The following is a 27,471-nucleotide window of genomic DNA, read 5'->3' as shown; positions in this document are numbered from 1 at the left end:
AGTCACAGATCACAGCTAATAACGAACAAGGTCGTGCCAGGCCAGGGTTGCCATTAGCCTCCACCAAACCCACACAGCACGGAACAAACCTGCGCTCCCAAAGAAGCGATCATCACAGCGAGCACACCAAGGGAAGGATGGCTTTTACGTAAGTGCTCCTGAAACTCGTATAAAAGCCAGGCTCAACCCATCCATAACACAAAAGCAGATTAGGGAGTTCACAGCTGAACCTTCATTTCACCCGCTGCAGCTTACCAAGAGAGATTTGCTGCATAACACCTCCCACATTAAACGTTAGTGAGTACAAGGCAACTTTACTGTCACTTACACAGTCACAATGTCCTGGAGTAGTTCCCATTAAAGATTTCTTTAAAGGAAAGCATTACCAAGATTTTTTTTCTTCTCAGCTATGCAATCTTAATTATATAATGTAAAATGAGACCATTTGATGTGCTACCCTTTAACTCTTCCCCTCTTAAAATAGAATCTAAATCTTTATATAGTAGAAGATTCTTTTTGTGATTACACATGAAGTGTTTAGGATAAAAAGTCTTCTCCTTTCCTGCGCACAAGAATTTACCTTTGGATCAGTCAATAGAAGAAGGTTAGCAGACTTTCTAATGGGAGTACAAGGTTAACTAAGACTTGTTCTTATTGTTTCGGAAACATGAAGGAGATGCAACACACATCATGTAATAGTTTCTTCTGGTCATCACCTCTGAAATTCAGTTAAGCGCTATAATTAGCTGTAACATGATTGTACATCCAGATTGTGATAGGAAGGAACATTTAGCTTCAGAGAATTATTTGGGATTTAGTTTAATTTTAGAGAAGAATATAGCTCATTATCTCTGTTTAAATAGATTTACAACGCAGTACCCATATACCAATAACTTCAAGCGCCTCTGTTACCTTAGGATTGAAAATCATTTATGAAAACTATTCCCAGGACGCTTCAGACTGCAGAGAGTGCTACATGTCACCACAGCCAGTTTACAAATCTTCCTTTAAATTTTTTTACCTTCTCCCTTTTTACCACTTACTTTCCCCTTATACATTTTGCCATCTTGAAATACTCTTGTTCGTGATCAGCCAAAATAACTGATCTCAGAACTGAAACACTGAGTTACACATCCATTTGTAGGAGGATTTTGCGAGCCATATAGTAGCACTAACACATCCTTAAATGTCGCAGCTTTCTAAACAGCTCTTCATTCAGTAGCTGGATGAAACCTCTGGATCAACAGAAGTAAGGAGTTGCATGTCAGTGCTAGTTCCTTTGGAGACTTTAAGAGTGCCTTTAGGAGAATCCTACTTAGTTAAAGGCAAAATAATAACGCTGAAGAGTAAGAGCTTCACCACCTGCCCTTTTCAACATCCTGTGAAACAGTGGTGTAAAAAGGCAACTTCCCTTGCGAGAACTGTGTGGGAAATGGATTCACAAACGCTGCGGAAACAGTGGAGACTGAATTCCTTCCCTCAAGATCTGTTGAATGGAGAGCAGTTAGTGAACCAAAGCCTGGAGGTGTTATGGCATAGTTCCTTGACTATCAGCTGATGGCACCAGGCTGAAAACTGAGAGCCTCATCTTTGGAGCTAAGCTAGAAAAGGTAGAAACATACATTCAGCTTTCACAGCCCTGTAGAATTTTAAGGACCACGTTAAATAGGACATGAGATCAGAAACTCCAGGAAAGTTTAAAAATATTTGTAGGGAATGAAGATAATTACTACAGAACAGTGAATTCGTTTCAACAAAAGAAAATCAATTTTGAAATCCTTTGAAGTCAGACAACCAGCCTAGAACTTCAGGTAAAAACAAGTCAATTTAGTCTGGTGTCTATTTTGGGAAAGGATATGTGCTGCAGGCAGAGAAAATTTCTCCATATGATTTCACTAAGCTGTTACGAGATAAAAAAAGTCTTTCAGTCAGCACACAGAATCCTCATTGTTTTCTGAGACCAAAAAACAGTTAATGTATTTAGCTATAGACCATGTGTTGAATTTAAAACATTTACATGTGGCTTAAAGCACAGCCAGAAACCACCAAAACAGCTATATGAGAATGACTGTTTTTACAGCGAAGTGATGGGAACACAGCTAGGCTGAACAGTGAGACCACAGCAGCACCACCAAGCCCTGGCATCTCTGCCTTTTAGTCCTAGTTGGGCTACAGCATCAGAAACCGATGGTTGAGCTGCTACAGCTCTGATGTTATTAGCAGTAAGTCAAGCTACACTAGGTGCATCTGTAATGGTCAACAACTTAAATCATACCTCTGACTGCACAGCAGACCTATCCCTTTGCATGGTTCTTTGCAGAACCAGCTGATCTCCTTCCATATTCAAGGCAGGTTATGCCACTAAAAATTAAGTCAGCTTGGGTAAACTGCATTGAAATGTCAATCTGCAAATTCCATTTAAATGCCCAGTTTATCTTTCCGGAGGCACTTCCCCAGGACAACAGCCTCTGCTCTGTAGCATTCAGTCCCCATAACCATATTTCCAGCTTTAAGAATTTTGGGGAATAACAAAAAAAAAGTCAGAATTAATTTTGCTGTATTTATTCCATATCCTTCTGTGGTGAGCTGGCCTTGGCTGGCTGCCACGTGCCCAGACCACCAGCTCTCTACCTCTTCTCATCAGGACAAGGGGGTTAAATAAGATGAAAAACTAGTGGGTCGAGATAAAGATAGTTTAATTTAAAAAGAGCTGAAACTGGCTCTGTCCTACATGGGGGCAGCTCCTGGCCTCTTGTCACAGACACTACTCCTGCAGCCCCCCTGCTATCAAAACCTTGCCATGTAAACCCAGTACACCTCCTGTTTTTCCTCTCTCACGCTTTCTAGCCTTCTAGAGCCTCCTACGAGTTGCCTCGGGCAGCACATATTTTTCAGAGTTTGTTTAGAGCCTACCAAGAAAAGACCTGGTCCCTAGGCACCACAGCAATGCAAGCAAAATGAAGGCAACTTTTATTATCAATAATCTGGTCCATACAGGAAGAAGCAAACAAGAAACTACTGCAAGAAACACATCACAACAAACAAAAAAAACCTCTTGATTTTGCAAAAAAAAAAAAAAACCAATTCTTCTAAAACTGCAAAGCACCTCTTACATTTGTATGCGTTCATAGGGTTAATCTAAGCATTCAGGACATTGCTAATACTGGAGCTGAAACGTACATATTAAAAACATTTTGTGGCTGTATTAGCTCTTCCAAAAGAACATAGAAACGCCTCGAGATCTGTTTGCCTCTCAATGATCCGACTCTTATTTAACTCTTTTATGCAAAGTTCCTCTTGCAAAGCTGCCTGCCAGACCCTTGTACTGAGAGGCAGGTTTAGGTGAAGTGTTACTACGTAGCATTACTCCTTCATTACAAAATTATACGTATTATGTGCAGCGAAATTGCATAATCTGTGTAATTAGCTCATCTCAGTCATTGCTGGCAATGGAAATAGCTGTGAAGGTTGAACAGAGGGGAAAGCTAATGACACCCGTTCACAAATAAGGATTGCAACTGTAGAACTGACTGGCCCTAGCTGTCTGTCTTGTCCCAGAGCACAGAAAGCTGAGATGACCATTAACTAGAGGCACTCAAGAGACACTGATTTATAGCAAATACCTCATGTAAACTGCAGCAAACCAGAAGCTGACTCCTAAACAGATGAGTGAGCTGGTGCATGGGATGAACAATTGGAGAGAGTATCTCAGCTTCTGTATTAGGCTATGTCAGACCCACCGATGCATCAAAGCCCCACAACACACAGTAAAAAACTAATCCTTCCCCATTCCCAGTTTCCTTTACTTTTCTTTTCCCCCTTGTCCTCACAATAGCTTTGTTTCTCCTTCTACTACTTATTCACTTAAGTATAAATCCTAATTCTGAGCTTTCTTTGACCTGAAGTTAAGCTCTGGTTTCACTCCCACTTAATTTCTTACACTTGTGGGCTGCCCAGACCCTGGTGACACCCCATCACACACCTGCACTGCTCGCAGACAGACAAGCTGCACCTGATTTCATGGGGCTGACATCAAACAGGCAATAAGCCTTCAGAGAATCAATATACTGTTGCTTTGGTTTTAGCACGAAAAGGCAATGCAGAGCCTGATCAAAGGCTGTTTTCTTCTAACATATTGTCTTTCTCACGTCATTGCCTGAGAGTTTGAATTCCTCTTCTTCATTTCTTACACAGTGCTGCATGATGTATTTGAAGTGTCTTTTCAGAAAAAAAGTATTTGAATAACTGAACTCAGCTTATGGAAAATAAAGACAATCTCCACTGATAAAGCAGGACAGTTCAATAATTTATCTTCACTGGATCGAGGAGTGAGGCAAAATCCAGTGGATGGGATACCTGACAACGGAATATGTATCATACTAGCAAATGTAGCCTAGGAAACAACTCTGCATTGCAGAGGAGAGCACCGAATAGCTGAATAAACATGATTTTGATAACTAAGCGTTTCCTTTGGCACACAGAAAAGTTGCAGGTGCTACAGACCAGCAGATCTGCGTCAAGACAATAAGGCATGGAAATAAAGCCATACAGATGAGCTGTGAAAACATATGGTTAAGCACAGAAATATATTGGTAACTGTGGCAATCGCTTAGATTAAATAGCCAAGCTCATAGATACTTTTGCAACTCTGAAGTTGTTAATTACAATAACTTCAGTTTTCCCAGGCCACAGCAAGGGATGCTTTCCATTCAGTTCACGTTTTTGGGTTGAGAAGTAAGATTTTTATTGCTGAAAGAGAGTCCTGGAGACGATATTAAGATATTGAAATCCAGCTGCCTGCTTAGCACTTTGTGTGTCTAAAAGTCTTTGTATGAGAACTCTTATAAAGGACTGCAAAGCACAGATTCTGTCCTCAAAAATGTCCTGCTGAGCCCCAAAGAAATTAATGACACTGAGGAATAGAGGCGACATATTACCAGGAAACTTCTTGCACTCTAAACCAAAGAAGCAGGAGAAGTCTTTATAGAGTTGGAAGGCTTCAGAGTTCCTGATTTATTGGAGTTACTTTACAAAGGCAAGACTGAAGGATAGGAGACTGAAGTAGCTTGCCTGCAGTCAGTTGCAGGGTATGAAATAAGTCTCATTTACTGTCTGTTCTGATAGCTACAAGCTGCATTTGGCATGAAAATACCCTAGTCCTATCCCTTCCAAACTGGCACAACCACAAACGTGGTCTCTTGACTGCAGCAGGTACCACAACCACCCCACATGTTAGCGATGTGCCAGATGGATCAACGCGTGGTCAGGCAAGTCTTCACATTCACACCAAAAGCTGTTCTTTCAAGGCAGCATAGTCAGAACCAAAGTCATTCTAACGTGAGGTTGTGGTCCTGCCACATGCCCACCCGCCAGCTCAGGGGACCAGAAGGACAGAGGAAAGGCAGCAACAAATGATCATGAAGGAAACTAGTCTGTGAACATCTCTTCCCATAGGAGCATGGAAAGAGAGAAAGTAAAGCTGTGCATCACCTTTTCATTTACCAGACAGATACATTGGCTCTGACATTTTCTTCTGGTGAGTTTTAATTCGCTCAGAGACTCTGGTAGCACTGCTGTCAGTAATTACATCTGTTATTCTGTGCTGCCTGCCTTGGATGCAGTACAGCACGTATCACACTTATTCTTCATATCTTGTATTTAGCCAACAATCGCCTTCTCTCACCCGCTGTTCTTTGGGATGGCAACTCAGTTTTTCGCTTGTTGTCTCACAGCTGGCAGCCAGTTGCGTGGCTCCTAAGGTTTGCCCCATCCCTCTGCCAGGGTTCACGCAGAGCATTTTTTGACAGCACTAACACCTGAGCCGTTCCTCACCTGTGTTCTGTTACACCATCTTTCCATCGAAGCTCACCACACTTTGTCCTTGTCTACGAGCTCTTGCTGCTTCTCACCTCTGCACAACCTGCCCTGCTACGCTGCCAGCTCTCACTCCTGCGTATGTGGCATTTCTACATTTTAAATCACTTAATCCATTCAGTAAAGCCTTCTGCAAGAACTCCACCCTCACCCATTCCCACAGCGACTCCAAACTCATGCTCTTCTCCAGGCACAAGGTCTCTGCTCTGCTCATTTTCACCGCAACCAGTAACCTCCCTTTCCATTCCCAGTCTGCTAGGTTGATGCTCTGCTCTTCTTTTATCCTTTTTTTCCTCATACTTCCACTCTTCCTGCAACCTTTTGTAATGGCAGAAGAGAAATAAATTAGCAGTGGAAGCCAATCAGTCCCAGTGAGATGAAAAATCTTTTAATGCTGAGAACTGTCCTACACATTTCCCAGATGGTCTCAGAAAGTGTCGTCTTTCAGGTGTGGCAGGGCTCCTGCATCAGACATTTAGCTCACTGATCGGATGCAAGCTCCAGGCTTGTCAGAAGGACATCTGAACCAAGGCACTGGTGCTCTCTTCTGGGAGTTGAACAGAAGGTTTACTCCTCTTCCTCCGAAGTAGAAGAGGACGTGGATAGCAAAGTCAGAGTTCAAGTTTCCAGCAAGCAGCATGCCACGCTCAGGACCTTGACGTTTGAAACTTCCAGCACTTAAACTGGTTAACTTCATCCCAAGGAAGCTATTTTTATCTTGTCCTTCTGCCTTGAGCAGATAGCTTTTCTGAATGAGCCATCAGTGAGTCACCGATGTTTCAGGATTAAATCAAAGCAATTAGCCCTGCCTTTTCCAGCTGATTTTCATTAAGGTAACATGGCAACTAGACAAAGGTCAGTGCCCTGTGAGTCTCACTTGATTCCCCTAAAAGCAAGCAAAGGATGAACTAAAACAAGTAAAATTGTGTAGAAAAATTACACATTGCACATCAGTGGAATCAAAACAAGAGACTGAGACCACGCTCATTTTGTTGCACATCATGTAATACAAATTCTTCATATCCTGCTTATATATCAAGTGTCCTAGAAACTAAAAACCACCACCCCTAAGTGCCATGTCTCAGGTGTCCATGAAGAACAAAAGATTGATGATAGAGACCACTAAAAGATCCATTTGACATCTGTAGGGATATCACAAAACCGTAGAAATGCTGGTTAGAAGGAGCAGTAGAGTACATCTAGTCCAGCTTGCAGTCTATTGTGTTGCCACCCCGTGTTTATTTTCACCCAGCAAAGCCAGGACTTCCTCAGCTCAGCGCTCAAAATCACTAGAAATGCTTCATTTCCAGAAGGAAATGGTAAAACCAGAGTAAAGTTTTCAAAGCTCTCATGAACGTAAGGACTTGGATACATAACTGACTTACCACAGTGAAACCAATTTTTTTCCCTGAGATTTCAGAAGGTGAATTTTAGCTCAGGTTTACCAGAAGCTGAGCGCACACACAGTCCATTTCCGTACGGTCCCAGAGCATCAGCCACTCAGTCGTGCCTCTGCCCCATTCACAGGACTTTCTTGTGCCTAGCGAGGTTACAGCAGGGAACGGGAAAACGGCACTGGGGTTTTGATGGAGAGCCTAGAGTAATGCGTTGAAGGCAGACAGGAGGCATGCAGTTATCTAACCAGTCGACGAAGTGATGAAAAAATAATCACAAAAACTCAGTCATGGACCTGGCAGCTGAGATCTAACCTAGAGTCAGTAAAATACAAATCTCTAGGGAATGCTTTACACCCATTTGTTGAAAAATCCAGCTATTAGTTATCATATTTCTGGTTTCAGGAGAGCATTTTACATACTCCCATGACATTATAAACTGAAACACATTACCATGATGCCGGTGCTGTTCTGACACACTCGCCTCTCTGGTTCAGCTCCCAGACCTTTCTATTCCTCTCAGCATTCACTGAAGGAATAAAAAAAAGTGCTTGTGCGAAAATAAAACTGCTATGAGTATTGTTGCCAGAATTAATTTTACAGGAGAAAGGTGCAGGGAATACAGGAAAGATGAAAGGGTTAAGAACAGATTAGGACGAAAAAGACAAGGCCAGGCTGAGAATGGGTTTGTAGGTGGATAGGGATGACTTAAATACAAGGTAAGACCTTAGTGGTGATCTTTTAGCTCGCCCTCAAGAGAGAATACGAACGGCAGCAAAACTCAGCATTCATACTGCTACAGCCTCTCGCCCTTGGACTGGGCAATGCAGTGCACCACCACAGCTGCGTTTGGACCCGCCCCTGTCCTTTCTGAGACTTAGGCTCTAAAAGAAAAGGCAGATCCAAATAGTACTTTGTTCCCTCACCTCTCAAACAAAACAAACAAAAACCTTCTTATTTTAGTGCTGCAAAGAAGGCTCCCTTAGTCACAGTCAGCTTTGGCACAGTGCTGCCAGCTGATGGGTGGAAGTGTTCGTTTTTAGAGAGGCCTAACGGGAGGGAGACATTTGTTAAATATTGGCACAGTGATGGGGCAAGTGGTTGAGTTGATACATGAGGTTTATGTGAAGTGGGAAATTCAGATCAGATCTGATGGCCAAAATGAACCAAACGTGCATCTGTGGGAAACTGGTTTTCTTTAGTACAAAGTGTTGACAAGGAAGAATGAAAGGAGTTCACTCTGCAGAGGTCTCGGGAGCTGGCGGCAGTGCCACCTGCTCACACACAGCCCCACACCTCTCAGAGGACACGTGCACGACTGTGCAGGTCCCTGCAGCTTCCCACCCCGGATGTCACCATCCACGTCCTGAGGGAGGATGCTCAGAGAACAGGAAAATAAACCCTTGTAGAAAGGGGCTTCCCAACAAAGGGGTCTCTCTCTCCCCCCGCACTGCTCCCCCCCAAGAGCTCCTGGGACAGAAGAAACTCCCACCAGGCAGGAACCTGCTATGTGCCTTCTCTATGGAAGCCTAACGCTGTGACCTCTCTCTGATGTGCCCCTGCTTTTCATCACCCCCATCATCCCCTGCCTTTTACTCTATTGACTTGGAAAGGAATACAGTGTCCACAATTTATGATACCTAGAAATCCATTTCCAGCAACTAAACACCTGCTGTCCCCACTGGTTTCCAAGCAGAGCTCAACGCATTCGGTTAGTGAAGTGTATTAAAATCAGCACAGAAACTAGGATCCTTGAAAATACCCTGTGTTGCTTTTGGCTGGGATAGGGTTAATTTCCTTCACTGTAGCTCATATGGGGCGATGTTTCGGATTTGTGCTGAAAACAGTGTTGATAACACAGGGGTGTTTTAGTTATCGCTGAGCAGGGCGTACACAGGGTCAAGGCCTTTCCTGCCCCTCACCCCACGCCACCAGCGAGTGGGCTGGGGGTGCACAGGGAGCTGGGAGGGGGCACGGCTGGGACAGCTGACCCCAACTGACCCAAGGGATATCCCACACCATATGATGTCATGCTCAGCATATAGAGCTGGGGGAAGAAGGGGACACACACACATTTGGAGTGATGGTGTTTGTCCTCCCAAGTAACTGTTACGCGTGATGGAGCCCTGCTTTCCTGGGGATGGCTGAGCACCTGCCTGCCCAGGGGAAGGAATTCCTTGTTTTGCTTTGCTTGCGCACATGGCTTTTGCTTTACTGATTAAACTGTCTTTATCTCAACCCATGAGTTTTCTTCCTTTCACTCTTCTGCTTCTCTCCCCCACCCCACTGCGGGGGAGCGAGCAATTGGCTGCGTGGGGCTGTTGCTGGCTGGGGTTAAACCACGACAACCCTCTGCTTCCAAACCCTGCATTAGCTGCTCTAGCTGAAAAGCAGCAATCAACGCGGCAAGCCTGGAGATTCTGCAAGAAGTAATGACTGTTCATCAGGTACTTTGAAATACACAAATGCTGATGTTTCAGGTATTACTGGCATAATTCAGCAATAATTAAGTTAAACTAAAATTCTTAGCAGTGAGAAAAAGAATCAGTAGGAGTTCACATCTAAGTTTAGTTAAAATGATGATATTGCAATAGCAAAGTAATTTTCTATTTTCATTTTTTTTTGTCTCATTTCCATAACAGATTTTCTGTTTTCCAAATATCTGTTCACTCCTTGGCTGACTCAGCAAGATAAGGAGCTGCATTAATTCTTGTGTCACTGTACAGTCAGTGTTTTCCAAGCACCAGGGGTTTTGGACAATACAAGCACATTGGGAATGGTTCTTTCTTCTTCCATTTTCCCAGAGAAAACTCTTCTTGAGATGTTGAGAGTTTTTTTCTATTTTGGTTTTTGGCTGGTTGGTTGGTTGGTTTTTTAAACACTGAGTTTCTGTTCTTATCATTTGCTTGAATGGATTGCTTCTCACCTGTCATGGTTTTAGCTGGGACAGAGTTCATTTTCTTCACTGCAGCTGGCACAGTGCTGTGCTTTGCACTTAGTATGAAAATAGCGTTGATACACCAAAGGTTTGGTTGTTGCTGGGTAGTGCTTGTACTAGTCAAGGACACTTCTAGCTTCCCATGCTCTGCCGGGGGCACAAGAAGCCAGGAGGGGAGGGGGCACAGCTAAGAGAATGGACTCAAACTGGCCAAAGGGATATTCCATATCATGTAACGTCATGCCCAGTATGTTACTGGGAGGGGCTGGCCAGGGGAGGAAGGCAGCAATCGCGGCTCGGGGACCGGCAGTGTTGGTTGGCGGGTGGTGATCGGTTGTATTGTTTGTGTTTCTATTTTTTTCCCTTTTCCCTTTTCCTTTTTATTATATTATCATTATTGTTATTATTACAACAATCAATATTATTATCATTATTATTTTATCCTAATTATTAAACTTTTCTTATCTCAACCCACAAGTTTTTGGTTTTCTATTTTTTTTGCTTTTGCTCTTCCGAGTCTCTCCCCCATCCCACAGGGGTGGGGGGAGTGAGCGAGCGGCTGTGGGGTGTTAGCTGCCGACTGAGGCTGAACCACAACATCACCGCACAAGTCTCATATGGAGCAGCATCTGGCCCTCTGTTACTCCCAGCACTGCCGAGAAAGAAGTCAGCACAAAGCAAACCAAGTTTTACTGATTTGATTAATTTGTCCCAAGAGCTACCAATTACAAACTCCACTAATAACATCTGAGGGGAATGAAACTGCACTGAAAAAGGAAAATGTCTACTAAAAATCCATTTCCCTCCAATTTACATGGGAAACCGTGTTTCTCATCGCCTTGCCAAGCTACTAAGTGTGGCTGTTCTAACCTGGATGTCAAGTCATAAGCAATGTTGGGGTCCAAAACTGAGTAAGAGTTTCCCTTTTGCAGGACAGCAGATTGTGAGCAAACCCTTGCACGACTTTCAGAGTCTGAGAACTTTAATGGGACCAGGACACAGCTTGAAGTACTATTCATCCAAGCCACAGAATTTGCAAAGATTCACCATTATGTGAACAGCAAAAATACTTCCCTGACACTGAAGAACACAGAGGAAAATACAAAGAACCTGCATCTCGTCCATGGACTTACTGATCTGCAGAACACTCTCCCCACGAGCAAGAGGCGAGTTCAGCAGTCACAGCTGAGGAAGGTATTGTCCTACTGTTAACGTACCCATTTGTTAGTCTTGTTAAGCGGGAGCACAGAGAGCGTCTCTCAGGTACCTGAGGGTCCACAGGGAGAATCTAACAGTTCCTGCCAGGGGACAGCACTCAGACAGGAGAGATTAGGTTGATGCAATAGGAAGCACTACCGCAATGAACACAGCGTGTAGAGCAAGGAGGAATCCCTGTATCATCCAGATGCAGGTTCTTGTTGACTGCTTAGGTTTCTCTGAAAGAGATGCTTCACCCCTGAATGGTTACATTATGATTTACATAGCTCCACACCTTCTAACATAACACACACCTTCTTGGGAACAAAGCTTAGCACTTCCCTTCCTTTAGCCTTTCAAAGCAGCCCTGGTGAAACCACCACCAACCACCTGCCTTCAGCCCATGTCCTGCTCTCAAGCAAGTGCTCTACAAAGGCAGGGACAGCAGGATTCCTTCCAGAACATCCTCCACCTCCTCCTCCACTGTGTTCTTCTCCCTAGCTCACTTCAGCGAGTCTCTTTTACCATCCAGCAAGATGGGGAAGCTGCAGAAGCAGCACTATCAGTAATTATCATAGAACCATAGAATGGTTTAGGTTGGAAAGGTCCTTTAGAGGCCATCTAGTCCAACCCCCCTGCAGTGAGCAGGGACATCTTCAACCACATCAGGTTGCTCAGAGCTCTGTCCAACCTGACCTGGAATGTTTCTAGGGATGGGGCATCAACCACTTCTCTGGGCAACCTGGGAAGCCAGGGTTTCACCACCCTCATTGTAAAAAAGTTCTTCCTTGTATCTAATGAAATCTACCCTCCATTAGTTTCAAACAATCACCCCTTGCCCTGTCACAACAGGCCTTGCTAAAGAGGTCGCCCCCACCCTTCCTACAGTCCCCTTTAAGCACTGGAAGGCCGCAACAAGGTCTCCCCAGAGCCTTCTCCTCTCCAGGCTGAACAACCCCAACTGTCTTGCCTGTCCTCATAGCAGAGGTGCTCCAGCCCTCGGAGCATTTTTGTGGCCTCCTCTGGACCCGCTCCAACAGGTCCATGTATTTCCTGTGCTGACGGCTCCAGAGCTGGATGCAGCGCTGCACCGGGGTCTCACCAAAGCGGAGCAAAGGGGCAGAACCCCCTCCCTCGCCCTGCGGGCCATGGTGCTGGGGATGCAGCCCAGGATACTGTTGGCTTTCTGGGCTGCAAGTGCACATTGTTGGCTCCGCAGGGCTGCTCTCAATCCCCACCCTGTATTGATACTGGGGGTTGCCCCAACCCAGGTGCAGGACCTTGCCACTTGGCCTTCTTGAACCTCATGAGGTTCTCACAGACTCACTTCTCGAGCTTGTCCAGGTCTCTCTGGATGGCACCCTGTCCTTCTGATGTGTCAACTTCTCCACTCAGCTTGGTGTCATCTGCAAACTTGCTGAGGGTGCACTTGATCCCACTGTCTATGTCATTGATGAAGGCCCTGAGGGACACCACTCGCCACTGATCTCCATCTGGACATCGAGCCATTGACGACTAAGTACCCTCTGGATGGGACCATCCAGCCAGTTCCTCATCCACTGAACAGTCACCCATCAAATCCGTATCTCCCCAGTTTAGAGAGAAGGATGCTGTGGGGGACCGTGTCAAAGGCCTTAGAGAAGTCCAGATAGACAACATCCATAGCTCTTCCCTTGTCCACTGATGTAGTCACTCCATCATAGAGGTCCACTCTGTTGGTCAGGCAGGACTTGCCCTTGGTGAAGCAGGACATGATAGCAGGACAAAGTCCAGGACCACTATTCACACCGGTTTTCTTTCTCTCCATCCATCATTTCCACCCCCAAGTGACTCAGTGCAGATGCCCACGGACACTTACTTTACCTGCACTTTAAGTGACACCCTGTGGCTGAGAGGAGGAATTACGGGTGACCATTCCTTCAGTGACACTCTCCCTAAGGTTTTGTGACAATAATCACAGAGTTTGAAACCCAGTGAGTCGCAGTCTCAAGTGTTCAGTGACTGGAGAGAACAGCCTGATTCCACCTTCTGCAGCAGGGTTTCAGACTTCATGCTCCCACGGCTTGGCTGGATGGAAAGTGTCTCGTATGGCACAATAAAACAAGAAATCCCACATCCACAAGAGTCCTCGCACTGGATGTAGCTGGGTAGGATTTTTCGTCTCCTTTTGACATTATGAGATGAGGATTTCCTGCTTTGTGTCCTTTTGTAATGCATTTGGTTCTTTCCCTTCCCCATATGTTTTGAGCCATTCACTCTTCCACCTCTTCCCTGGCCCTAGAATCACACGATTTTGCAAGTATCATCTAATTCCTAACTTGTGGGAAGAAACTGAACCTCAATCCATCTGCTTGTCAGCTGGTAGTTGCTGTCACCTTAGACAACAGCTCCCTATCTGATGCAAGTGGCAGAGAGGTGGATGCTACAGCTTCCTTCGAGAGAGGGTCATGGAAACCTCCAAAATAATGCAGGCAACCCTTGTGTTTGCTGACCCTCCAGAAGGCCACAAGGTTCAGAGCCCTCTCAGAGACCCGTCATGGCTCTCTTGCTGTGACAAGCCACTTTCCCCAGGAATCCTGCGTGATAACCCCTCTGCGACGAGTTCAGGGTTGCCACCCTGAAGGGCAAAGCAAGGGACTGAGGCTCCTGTTACTGCTGTCAGGTCTGACTGACTTCGGCAGAGGATCAGGTGGGCTTGGTGCAGAACAGCAGCAGCAATTCCTGGCTCTGGGAAATGTGTGAAGTCTGCCTCAAAATCAAGCCTCCTTAAGAGAGTCCCAGTCAGACACAGTAGGATCATAGCAAAGCCACCTCACAACATAACATCTGAAGAACAAAAATACTGATCAGCATTTAATTAGCTCGAAAGAAGGTCCCTGAACATGACTGAAGTAGCATTAACAATCTTCTTATTTTACTACACGCAGTTAACTCCATTCCGTGCTCAATAAAGAAATCACACGTTTCACAGGATGATAGTAGTGGGAGCAAGAAAGATGGGTTATTTTCATACCTCCTTTTAAATATTGTTTTCAACATTCTTTTTCCACACTGCAAAATCAGAGCGATCTCTTACCACAAATCATGCTTTACAATGAAAAGCAAAAAAGAAGAAAAACTTGAGGAAAAAAATTTAAAGCCTCTCCCATCTGTGCATGCACTGAAGTTAAGAGTCTCCCACTGCTGTATTTGTGGAAGAATTCAACCTAAACTAGCAAGAGAAAACGAATAAAGACGGTTGAAATCTTAGTCTGGATACAGCGTTGTTGGAGTCAAGATGACCTAATCAACTGCAGATTTGATCTCCTCAGAGAGAAGCTTTACAAGCTTTAAAATTATGTTTTATTCCCTCCCCCAGAATTTCAATTCTGGCCTTCTTTTTCCTCTGCTGTGTTTGTTTGGTTTCTTATCCATCTCCTTCGTTTAACTTTCATGTACTCCTGACTCCTTAGTTGACAAATATTGTGTTGGTCACCCCAGGATGGCTAAAACATGGCTTCTGCATGACTGCAGACTATTTTTTTTAACAGCCTTTTTGTAGTTGATCCATAATTAAAAGTCGCTACAAAACAGCTCTTCTTACCCCAAATCACCTTCCATCTTTAAACAGTCCAGTGGAATGAAAGCCTTTTGGATATCTAACAAGGTTACAGAAGAGGGATGAGGTGGGATTAGTTGTAGGGCTTCATAGTGCTTTTCTGAGTCTGAAAACACATAGGCATTGCCTAGCAAAAAGAGGAAGTTGTGCACTTGATCTTTGAAACTCTTCTTTCAGAAACGTGTTTTAAACACATAAAGAGCCCTTCGATCCACACGGCACTGCACCAGAACGGCTGTGCATCTGCTGCCTCTCAGGCTGGCATGCTTCCTCTCACCTTGTCCTTTTCCCCAGACCACACCTCAGCTCTGTCTCCTCGCTGCATCCAGCTGTACCGCTAGAAATCACCACTCATGCTTACAAGGCTGTGTTGATGGGCATTTCATTTCTCTCCCTCCAACAGACGAAAGGCCAGCAGAGCAAAAAGGGTTTCTGACTTTCACAAAGGATTTAGCTTCCAAAAAAGCACCCTTTAGAAATCAAACCAGAATAATCTCTGAGGAAGAAGTCATGCTAATGTGATCAACAGAAGTGCTCAGACGCTAAAATACACAAAACACAAGTGAAAATGTTAATTGAGCCTCTAGGCTAGCCACTTATGAAAGTGCACATTTCTCTAAGTATCAGGACAGGTCTTACCCATACAGTATGAACAGGACTGTGAGCAGTGATTTCCAGGCAAAGCTCATGTTTTATACGCAAGCAGGAGCCACCGCTCCAGAGAACTTTGAACAATAATTAATCAGGAAGAAAAGCATCAGAGGTTAAATCTTGATAAAAGAATGGCTGTTTAACCTATGAAAATTAGCTCTTTTGCTCTTTTCAAAATCAAACAATCTCTTTAACCCCTTTCAAAAGAAGGAGGATGCAAAACAGAAGAGCTACTATTTCACTTGCTCACCCTTCCCTCAGCACACAAAAGATTATTTGCCTCTGTTCAAGATGAGACAAAGAACTGCAGGAATTTTTCTTTCAGTGTGGAGTTAACCATGTCATTAGGTACAACCTTGATACCTGTGCCAATGGCTCTTTCTCCCATGTCCATCCATGTGAACAACAGCCTAGTTGCTAAGTCACCAACCCTCTCCAAATCATTCTCAACAAGGCAGCTGGTTATAGGGCCACCAAGGAACCAGAGAATATCTCAAATTCGAATGAACCTATAAGGATCATCGAGTCCAACTCCCTGCTCCTCACACGACTACCTAAAACTAAACCATATGACTACAAGCATCATCCAGACGCTCCTTGAACTCTGACAGGCTTGGTGCCATGACCACTCCCCTGGGGAGCCTGTTCCAGTGACCGACCACCCTCTCAGTGAAGAACCTTTTCCTAACGTCCAATCTGAACTTCCCCTGACGCAGCTTCATTCCATTTCCTCGTGTCCTATCGCTGGTCACCAGAAAGAGGAGACCAGCTCCTCACCTGCCACTGCCCCCCTTGAGGATGTTGTAGACTGCAATGAGGGCACCCCCCAGCCTTCTCTTCTCCAAGCTGAACAAGGCAGGTGACCTCAGCTGCGTCAAGTAAGTCTGGCCTGCAAGGCCTTTCACCATCTTGGTCGCCCTCTTCTGGACACACTCTAACAGTTTGATGTCCTTATACTGAGGTGCCCAAAACAGCACACAGTACTCGAGGTGGGGACCTACCAGTGCAGTGCAGAGTGGGACAGTCACCTCCCTCGGCCGGCTGGCTATGCTGAGCTTGGTGCACTGCAGGACACGGTGTGTACACTGGTGTGCGCCCCCTCAGAACGAGGAGTAGACAAGGAGGAGCCAAATCCCCATCAGTGCAGGGTCAGCAGTGCTTATGTGCCTGTTTTCAGGAACATAGTCCCTGGAGAAGATGCTTTTTGCAATACCCAGAACACTCATCTGAAGTGGCTATCTCAGTCAAAGATCTCTCCTATAAAGGGGGCGGGGGGCAGGATTTGCAGAGAGGGAGTTAGAGCTATAGAGACCTTTTGTTCCTTTTTGATCACAAAAGCAGTCTGGCCTCCTAATGTCAGTCCCCAGGTGTGGGTTCAGTTCAGTTCAACAGACACACAGGGATGAAGTCAGCTGCCTAAACACAGATAATCATGTCATTTGTCTTAGAGTATCTGCAACACCTATGTGGCCTGGAAGATAAAACACAAACCTATACAAGGCCTGGGCTCTCTGACAAAGGATCTAGATACCAGGCAAGATACCCCTGGACATATCAAATGACACTAGCACTTCTGCATGGGCTCCTGAACTGACCTGTACATTTAGGCTGAGTTGAGTAACTCTTCAGGCTTCAACCCTTCTATCAGTTAGAGTTCCACAACTCATATTACAGCTTAGATACTTAAAGTAGCTGTTGTTACCTAGATGGAAATACCTAGACTTGTATGTCTTAATCTGCAAGCCAGAGGCCTTCCAATGCTTCCACCTCTTGCCTGCAACCAGCATAAACAAAGCTCACCAGCCCCTGAAGGACAGGTCTCAGCACAGAATACCCTTCCGCTGCTCTGGCTGTTGACAAACTCAAATCAGACACCTAAGGCTACAAGAGTCAACACTTATTGCCCATCAGATGAACACCTAATCCTGGATTTCCTCATCACACAGGGCAATTTGTGGGGAAAGGAAAGAGCTAAAGTAGACATACTTTAGCCTGTAAAATGCTGTAAGTACTTACATGTACGACCATGTTTTTGCAAGCAGCAAAAAGAGTCTCATTACTGCCCATTTGCTGAATTAATCAAGCTTCAGGATACCCTAATAAGTGAATTAATCTGTTTCCTAAAACAAGAATAAAAGCCTCACACTGTCAAAGTATAAACACATCTAGAGGGCAGCAATGTTATTGTCATCTTTAGCTAAATATAGATCCTGAGCAGAGACAAGTGAACAGCCAGCCACTGCACCAACACATAGATTTTTCCCATTTTTTTTGAGAATAATACATAAGCTTTGCTGCAAGACTGCAGTTTTAAGTGGATGGCATCATTTTCAGATCCTTGGTCAAAGAACATTTTGCCTATATTCACAAATCACTCTACAGGGTAACCAGATCTCGATTTGTCAGCATGACTTTATTTCCCAAATAAAGAGGGAGAAAAAAAATCGCCAAAATAACAACGTGACAGAGATGAAAAATACTCACAGACTGACAGACTTTGTTTTACGAATCCAGCTGAAACTCATCTGAGTCACTCAGCAGTTCCCAAGAGACAAACAGAAAGAGACACACGCACAAAATCACCACGGGAATTTTTTGCAGTTAGAATGGAAATGTTTTATGCAAACAGTTTATTCTAGAGTGGCAAACAAGAGGGGAATTTCATGCACCGTTTCTTGTTCTTAAGTTTTTTAACTCAAATAGCATTTCATTAAATTTTGCTGGCATGTTGCAGGCTTTGCTGGCACTCCCCATCCAAGCACCCAGAGGTTCTTAGACAGAGTGGCAATCAAACCATGATAGCTGACAAGAGGGATACCAAGATGGGGTAGGTCCATCCAAAGGCTGATCTGTGGAGTGAGCTACTTGCCCCATTTTGTCTTGAATTCCATACGCTACGTGCACAGAGACTACAACACGGTGCAGAAACAGCCCCGCCTGTACCAGAACCCAGGCAGCCTGGTTTGCCATGGATCGGCGTCATGTGCTTGACTGAGTCTGCTATAAGATTTTCATATACAGTTCTGGCACTTCCAAGTCTGGATTTTCCAGTATCTACAATTCAAAAGCTTTTGTTTACAGGGAATGCTACTGGATTCATTCCCTCCAGCTGATGACCTACTTTTATGAAACTGGAAACTGGAATCTTTAAAATCTTCATTTCAAAAAAAAAAATTACTGAAATTGATGCAGAAGTTTTACACACATTAGAATGAGAAATATACTCAGAGCCACACAAAACCTAACTAAAGATACACTACACCTAAAAGGTGGCAGCTCGCAAACACGGATGCACGACAGCATAATAAATACCGGAGTTACGACCCAAAACTGAATAAGCCCTTAGTAAAAGAAAGGCACTGCCCAGTGCTTTTTCTAAGCTTGTCTGCTTTTGCTCTCAAAAACAATTCAGTACAATATTACACACCATCACTCCTCCCTTTGCCTCATCAAAAAGCAAAACAAAACAGGACAAAAATACACCACATGCCCTAGGTAGACGTCTTACGTCGATCCAAGCCATCTCCCAATCAAACCTTCATTTTGCAGCTGGATTTTTCACCTCTGAAATTTGCGAGATCCATTTCCCGTTTTTATGAGTTGTCTGTGCTTACTTTGTTATCCGCGTGAGGTGCACAGCCTAGGTTTGTAGCACATCGAGTCCCACTACAAATGGCCCTCCAGTCAGCCCACCAACTAACTTGGTGAAATCATGCAAGTAAAATTAGTCAGACTGTGTCAGTATTTGGCCTTCCCAAACTTCGGAGATGTTCTGCATGTACTAGTCGCCACATCTTTCAAATCGCAAAGGAGATTGCACCCCTGTATTCAAATCTTACCCTGCGGTCCTACTGCTTTCCCAAGCCTTAACCACCAAGTACTGCCTCCCAAGAAGCTACTGATTTTACAAGGTGACTCAAATCTCGGTGTAGTCCTTCCCTTCCTTTTCTCTGCCACAACTTGGAGGAACTACACCCATGGAAGAATGTAGGATCAACTGAAAGCCACCTACAGTGGCTTCAGTGTACTTTAGTTCTCTGTTGCAAGGTACATGTGCTACCACATCTGGGCACCAGTACGCTCTACCGGCCAGTCCTGCAGACACACATCTTCTCAACGTGACCACTCGCATTTTATGTTGAAAGGAAAAAAAATGTCCGTTTCCCCACACTATGACAAAATAATGCTTCAGCATTTCAATAACATATTTTTATCAGTCTTTATTTAATTAATTTAACACACCATTGTTTTAAAAGCAATGAATTTATGAAAATTTATCAGCACCGTAATACAGCATTAGCCACCACTGAGAAGGAGATGAGCACGGAAGAACTTTCATCAGGTCACTGATGAACTACTGAAAGCCTCATCAGAGTTTATCAAATTAAAACGAGGCATTCAAGATTTTTTTTTTCTTCTAAGCACAGGAAAAGCATTTAAATTCTCTTCACTGTGTTTATGATATAAATAAGGAATCATCCATAATGCATTTCTTTGTTTTTTTTCCTTTCCCTCTTTTCTTTCGGAGAAACAAAAAGGCGGCAGTGGAAATCCTGACATCCCCCACCATAAAAAGGAAATGGAAGAAAAAAAAAAGCCATACTTCTTTGAGGTACCTTTTCTATGGCTGTTCCTTTAGGGTCCATTCTGACACACTTGCTCTGGTGTGAGCTGCCTTAATTCTCAGATATTTTCTCCTGATCTCAGCTGAGACTGTAAAGGTAGTGGACTATCTGCTATAATCAGACAGCATAACCCAGCCCTTTGCATCTTCCCAACTATTTTGCTGCAAAGAGCGCAGGTCAGAGAATAAAGAGTTTGAGGATGATCCTGCAGCTCTCTGAGGTAGCCTCCTTACTCTGCTCAAAGCCAAGGATGACGGAAACTCACCCCTACGAACAAGTCTGGAAAAGGGCTTTGTTTTGCATAGCAAATGCACGGAACTTTTGCCTAGTTCTCTGACCCTTGACACCCAGAGCTAGGGAAAGAATAAATTCACTCTCAACAAGTTGAAAAAATAAGGTCTAAAATGACAGAGTCATTCTTTTACGGGACTTACCGAGAACGTTAGCCCCACAAAACTAACACTACCTGAAAATTAGACTAACAGCCGAGCAACAGTTCAGAGTGAAACACGGAATGAAATGTCCCCACAGTCAAAAAGCACACCGAGTAGTCTGAAAAAATGAGTGACAAACAAGTGGGTCCACATATTTGGAACTAATATGTTAAAAACTCCTAATGAAAAGTCCAAACAGTATTGACAGATAAGGAAAAGGAAATGAGCGCTTCGGTCTGACAGCCTGAATAATGAATTTTTAGTGAGTCATCACGATTGTTTACCTCTAAGACTAAATCACCAGTTCCAAGAGATTTCTAAGGAGCCCCCATACTCCCTTACTCTGCATATTATTTACCTCATAATATCCTCTACTGTCTCCCTTGCAGCAACGATGCAGCCACCCCAGCCTCAGAAGCCAACCACTGATGAAGTTACTGAACAGATTCCAGACCCCAGCCTTCTGTTTGTTAGATACAACTTCCAGCCCAGTTTGTCCCGCTCTTCACACAGCCTCGAAGGCAGACCCCTTTCAAAACACCGCCTTAGGTGTTAAGACTAAGTACTTCACAAGTCAAAGGATCTTTAATTATCTAAATGGCTGAAGCACTGCTACAAATACATTCAGCTACACACATCTGCACATGAACAAACATACAAAGCACAGTATACCCTCCTTAGATTGCAGAGGGTATTTTTGCCCAGATCTACATAAATACACTTCAGTGAAGAGGAATCGGTGTCCACAAGTCTGTGCTTTTGAGCAATCTGCATCATTACAGGCAGGAATTTTGAATATACGGGCTGGAATGTGGAGGAAATGTTGATTCCCAGGCAAACACTTTTTTTAAATTTTTCTTTTTTTTAAATGGAAAATATATTTTGGGTCTCCCCAGGTGTCTTCTCAAGACCAGATCTGTGGGAGAGGGAAAGGAGTTCGTACTTACTCGTGGTGTTGTATTTGATCCCATTGAAGAACTCCGGGCAGGGTCTCTCTACTAGCTCCCCTGCAGAGGTTCTGGGCCAGCAGGTCCCGATCTGATCAGTTGTGGCATTGCAGTACGGACCTTTTGCATTAAAAAAGGGAGACAGAAAGGGGAAAAGAAGCGGTTGAGAAAGCACAAAAGCAGCACACTTCGCATCAAAAAGCAAACCGAATCTTAGCGCTTATAAAGCTTTTCTGAGTGCTGAGCTAGGTAATGTTTCCTACCATCAAATCCCAGGAAAGGGATAGAGGAACTCTCTAAAAAAGTCTCTTGTAATCGATCCAGAAGGCTGCAGTTGACATCAAATTCTTCTAAGATGAACTGGGATATGGTCACATCCATTATTGCCCCCAGGACTGCTGGACTGGATCAGGCTCCTTCCCTCTTTTCTGTTTTTTTTTTTTTTTGGTCTCCTCGCCTTTCTTCCTTTCTGGAAACAAACGAACATCAAGCTGCGGACCCCCTGCAACCCCGCGGGTGCGAGCCTCTCCCTCCCAGCGCGCTGACAACTTGGCCGAGAGTCCGCGGCTGGCGGCGCCGCTCAACGCTCCGAGCCCTTCTCGGGAGCCAATGGGATCACACCGAGCCCGGCGCGAGGGGCTCCCGCAGCTCTCCGAGGCCGCCTCGCGCTGCCAGGCTGGCGCGTTGCTTGCTCGCCCTCTCTCTCACACGCGCGCGCACACGCGCGCACACACACACACACACACACGCGCGCGCGCACACACGCACGCACACGCGCACACACGCACACCGCGCGCACAGACACACACGCACACGCGCACACGCGCACACACGCACACCGCGCGCACACACACACACGCGCACACGCGCACACGCGCACACACGCACACCGCGCGCACACACACACACGCGCACACGCGCACACGCGCACACGCACACACGCGCGCACGCGCGCACACGCGCGCACACACACACGCGCGCACACGCACACGCGCGCACACACGCGCGCACACACGCACACACACAGGCACGCGCGCACACACGCACACACACACGCACACACACACGCACGCACACGCGCGCGCAAGCGCACACACGCATACACGCACGCACGCGCACACGCGCACACGCGCACACAGGCACATGCACACACATGCACATGCACGCACACGGACACACATGCGCACACACACAGGCACGCACACAGGCGCGCACACACGCACACGTGCACACACACGCACACGCACGCACACGTGCACACATGCACACATGCACACATGCAGACACGCACACGCGCACACGTGCACACGCACACGCACGCACACACGCATGTGCGCACACACACACACGCACACGTGCACACATGCACACATGCAGACGAGCACACGCACACACGCGCACGCGCACGCACACACAGGCTCGCACACGCACAGTTTTATTGTTAGCTTCGGGGATGAGCACTTCTGCAAAAATTCTCGCTGCCGATTAGAGCCAGGGCGAAAAAGAAAAGGCACCGGGTGAGCGCAACTCCTCCGGCTTCTCGTGCAGCAAAGCAATTTCTGCCTTCGCTGTGCAGAACTGAGGATGAGCAAGGATGTTTGGGCAGGGAGGGGGAAGAAGGGACCCAGTCCCGCAGGTGCAGCACTGGATCCCGAGCAGGCCTTGAGAAAGGAGAGAAATAATTAAAGCTGGGATGAGAGAAACGGTCTGATGGAAAGGCGGCATCGGAACACGGGTGTCTGGAATAACGACGCAGAGCGGGGGCAGAGAGGGGAGACTGAGAGAAGGGTTGGGAACCCGGCCTGGGAAAAAGCGAGGCACAGAGGCAACGCGACTTTCAGTCCCTCATGCAGAAGGGCTGGGCAGGACAGTTTAGTAGGGCAGGGCCCAGAGAGCAAAGCAGAGCTTTGGAGAGGAGGATGGATCATTCAGGGGCCACGGAAGAAAAGAGAGGCCACTGCCTCATTTTCCAGTGATAGGAGGGAGCAAGCGTTTCAGAAAGGATGAGCACCCAGACTGATCCAGGAAACGAGAGGAAGAGGCTCTGAGCAAGGAAACCGTGACGTGGGGAGACAGGGAAGAGCAAAGAGCTTGACAAACTGAGGTCATTATGGAAAAGGATGGGAACGGTCCGGGGAAGGGGAAAGATGAGAAGTTGTTTGGAGGGACCTGCCCAGATGGTTGGTCATCTTTTGGGAAATCAAGGCTCAGTACAATGGGAACTGGGTGAAGCTGGACACTGTGGGACATGCTGGAGAGCAGCTTAGACCTAACCAGCCTTTCTGGCTTGCCACATTAGGATATGAAGAGATCTTTATGAAAAAGTGGCAAAAACGTGCTAAGGAGGATCATCTAGGTTGATGGATTCAGAAGGATCTTAGGAGGCAAATAGAAAACGGACTTGTAAGGGAAAAAAGCGAGATAAGTGTAGATGCTAGTAGCAAACATTAATGCAGAATCAGAAGGCAAGGACAATAAAGGAGCTTTGACAGGAAAAAAGGGATCCAGAAATGAACGCTTTTTTACAGTCTGTGTTCACAGCTTTAGGTCGGCCGTGGTGCTTACACTGAGTTCAAAGCGATGGTATAGGACTTCCGATAACATCCATCTCCCACCCCGTAATGGCCTGGACTTGCCCTTTACTCATATTTAAGATTGAAGGGCTTAAGTTTTTACCCTTTAAGCACCAAAAGAATTGTGTTATCCAGAGAAAGGAAAAAGAAAAAATCACTGGGTTAGAAGGGCAAATAAATCAACAACATGCCCTGATGAGAGAAGTAGCCAGGAAGCTATTTTGCCATCTGGGAATCCGGAAATTTTTTAACATTTTCAGACTGCCATAGGGGGAGAGGGGACTGAGTGCCATCGTGGTTTTGGGATGAATAGTTTGTTTTAAATATGTAAAAACCCACAAAAATAACAAGTGTCCTAACCCTCTAGGCAGCGTGATAGTCTGAGGCAAATGAATGCATCTCTCTGTTTCTCTTTCTGGAGCCATGAGCTCCTTCCCAAGTGAATGTTCCCAAAATTGCAACCCTTCTTGAGAAATCTGCGTATCAACAAATTGACCCCTGTCAACACCACCAGATGTCTTTGTCCCACGCAGCTCTAAACCCAAAAAGCAGGAGAGAAAATTTGTTTAGCAACATTCACACAACATGACCACGACCAACATACTGGCTGTCTTTAAACAGGGATTTGAGGAGAAAACCCTATTTCTGGAACTTCCAAGAGAGGGGAATAAAGGGCGCTCTAAGGCTCTAAGCAATTCACAGACATCTATGCCTCAAAGTACCTTCACCTCTGCACTTTAAGTTACTTTGCCTCTTCCCGACAGTGAAGCTGAGTTCAGAGAATTTATTTTACATTCTCAGGCAGAGCCTCTCAGCGATGGCTACGAGATCTGCTCAGGAGAGAGCATCTGTGAGTGCCCAACGGCACCACTGAGCCCAGCAGCCATTTCAGCTGAGGCGGAACCGATCGATGAGCAGGGCTCTTGCCCAGGATGTTGATTTTTTTTTTTTTTCCCTGCTTCTGCTGCCTCTCTGCAGGGTAAAAGTCACATAGCTTGGGCAAGACTTCATTTCTCACCTGCTGTCTGTCTTGTCTATTTTCTCACACTATTTGTGCAGCACCTACCACACCAGAACCAAAAACTTGGCTGGAGGCTTTGGGCACTAGAGTTTCCTGAATTTTTGGAGGAATGCATCACTTCTTAATAAATTAAGAAAAGAAAGACAGTCTCAAAAATGCAACTACTTTTAAATTTGGTAAATGTTTCACTGGCTTAAAGGCTGCGCTGTATTTTCCAGCACAAACACTTGAAGATTTTTCAAATGGCTCAAATATTACAGAGCTGAACACTAAGCTGGATTTCATTTCAAAAGTCTTCTTTACAGTGGTTAACACCCGAAACAACAGCCCTGAATTAAACCTAGTATTTTTTCAGGATTAAGAGAATGATTTCTTCATTTTGGTGAGAAGAACTAGAAAATCTTCATTCCAAACTGATTCTTCCCTCCATCTTTTCAGTTCAGCTATCTTTAAACAATCAGCAGCAGTACAGATCACACAGATAATACTATTGCATTCCATCTATTTAACAACCAAAAAAAAAAACCTCCACAAAAGTATAAAGGTGATGAACAACTTGTCTAGGAGTAAGGCTGGATGAAGGAAGTTGTTGTTCCTCAGTCCACAAATTAGCACCACTGTTTAACAATCTCTTCCCGGTTCTGTAGCCTCTTGATCAAAAGCTACTTTTGCAATTTTCCCTGGGTACAATTAACTCTTTAGTGAAGGTTTCTCTCTGGCTGGTTCTAGTCAAATACTGACCACGTCAATTGGACTCATTTGACATGAAAATGTTGCTCTTTATAAAAGAAGCAAATCCAATTAAACAGAAGATTGACAGAAATATTGTAGTTGCTGACGCTGCTGATTTTCTGGTGGTGAAGTAGCCCTCCACGATGCATTTGATAAAAATAACTCCTAGATCTTGCCAGGCAGTAGGTAGCAGAGATCTGCCTTAAGAATTACTGAGCAACCAAAGAAAGCTAGTAATTGCACTTGGCATGCAGAAAAACTTTGCCACCATAAAAGTGGGCTTGTTCCCATGTGGTGGTATTCATTGGTTTGTTTGGGTGCGTATGCAAGACACGCACCTCTGAATATGCAAGGCTATGGACCTGAACAAGACAGACAAATAAACACGTAAGCACATACACAGCTCAGTAAGCTTCTTACCCAGAAGAGATATCAGAAAGTGACCTACAGCTTTTCTAGTAAAGGAATGAGCTCTGCTCATAAATGGGATACCATATTCCCTGGTAATGGAAATCTTTGGCTGCCAGCCCGCCTGGAGGCGGCCCTGTGCCCCCTGCTCTGGGGGTGCCTGCTCAAGCAGGGGGTCGACAAGGTGATCCCCAGAGATCCCTTCCAACCCCCACCAGCCTGTGATTCTGTTACACAGGTGGTTTCTCAGTCTCCCATCCAACCCAACCTATAGCTGGTAGAATTCACCACAGGAAGGCTTTTAGTTTGCCTCACAGTGACTAACAAGGGTGACTTTGTGCTGTTTTAACCAGCAACACCAAAACTCAGCTCTATGTAGACTCAGGCAGCCAACATACGTGTTTGTGTGGGGTGGCAGTACCTCCAGAACCAGCTGCCTGCTCCTTGGTCGTGTCTGCTAGAGGCACCTCTTCTCCTCAGACACTCAACCTCCACAAAATCAAGAGACCACTACATATTTCAATATCCAAGATGGGTATTGAGAAAAAAAAAAAGGGAAAAAGGAAAAAAAAGCACCAGTTCTCTCCTTACTTCCTTTCCTCAAAGAAAAGCCCACTGTACCTCATCCAGCCTTCTTTTCCCACTACTGTGATGGTTTTATCACCCATTTCCCTGTCCACTGATGCGAAGAGCTGGTTTCCAGGCACAATAGTCACCCATTTCTTCTGGTACGCAACACAAAGCTTAGGACAAGAAACAGACATCATTCGTCCAACGACCTGGTTACACCAATACTCTCCTTACTTCAGTTCCATTGGCTTTCAGGAATTTACCTCACCAATGTAGAAGTATCACATGGAGTCACTGTCCAAATATTGGCTCTTTAGGTCTCTTTTATTTTTTAATCCAAACAAATCCACATCCATACTCATCATCTAACATTACAAACTGGTCTGTTGACACAACCATGAATCTGTGTTTGGAGCATGAGACAAACAAGACAGGTACGTGTCCAAATAACTGATTCAAAGTGTGCTGTGGTCTGCAGGTCAAGTACAACGCCTTCTGGTTGAACCTCA

General features: G+C 45.2%; 1 protein-coding gene across 2 annotated transcripts in view; it reads right to left on the bottom strand.

Annotated features, from left to right (window-relative positions):
* The window catches only part of CRHR2 (corticotropin releasing hormone receptor 2), a 164,399-nt gene that overhangs the window by 90,421 nt on the left and 46,507 nt on the right, over positions 1-27,471 (bottom strand). The window contains exons 1-2 of one of the 2 annotated variants that reach the window (XM_075082219.1): positions 21,922-22,368; positions 21,659-21,778 (exon numbers count right to left, since the gene is read on the bottom strand). In XM_075082219.1, the coding sequence (XP_074938320.1) occupies positions 21,659-21,778; positions 21,922-22,039 (238 nt within the window). In that variant the 5' untranslated portion in view covers positions 22,040-22,368. Of the gene's footprint in view, positions 1-21,658; positions 21,779-21,921; positions 22,369-27,471 lie in introns of those variants that run through there. The other variant, XM_075082220.1, reaches the window with a different exon arrangement.

This window comes from Phalacrocorax aristotelis, chromosome 2 (assembly GCF_949628215.1).
Source record: "Phalacrocorax aristotelis chromosome 2, bGulAri2.1, whole genome shotgun sequence".
Lineage (NCBI taxonomy): Eukaryota > Metazoa > Chordata > Aves > Suliformes > Phalacrocoracidae > Phalacrocorax > Phalacrocorax aristotelis.
The sequence above is the reverse complement of the archived record's forward strand: the minus strand, read 5'-3'. Positions and strand labels throughout refer to the sequence as shown.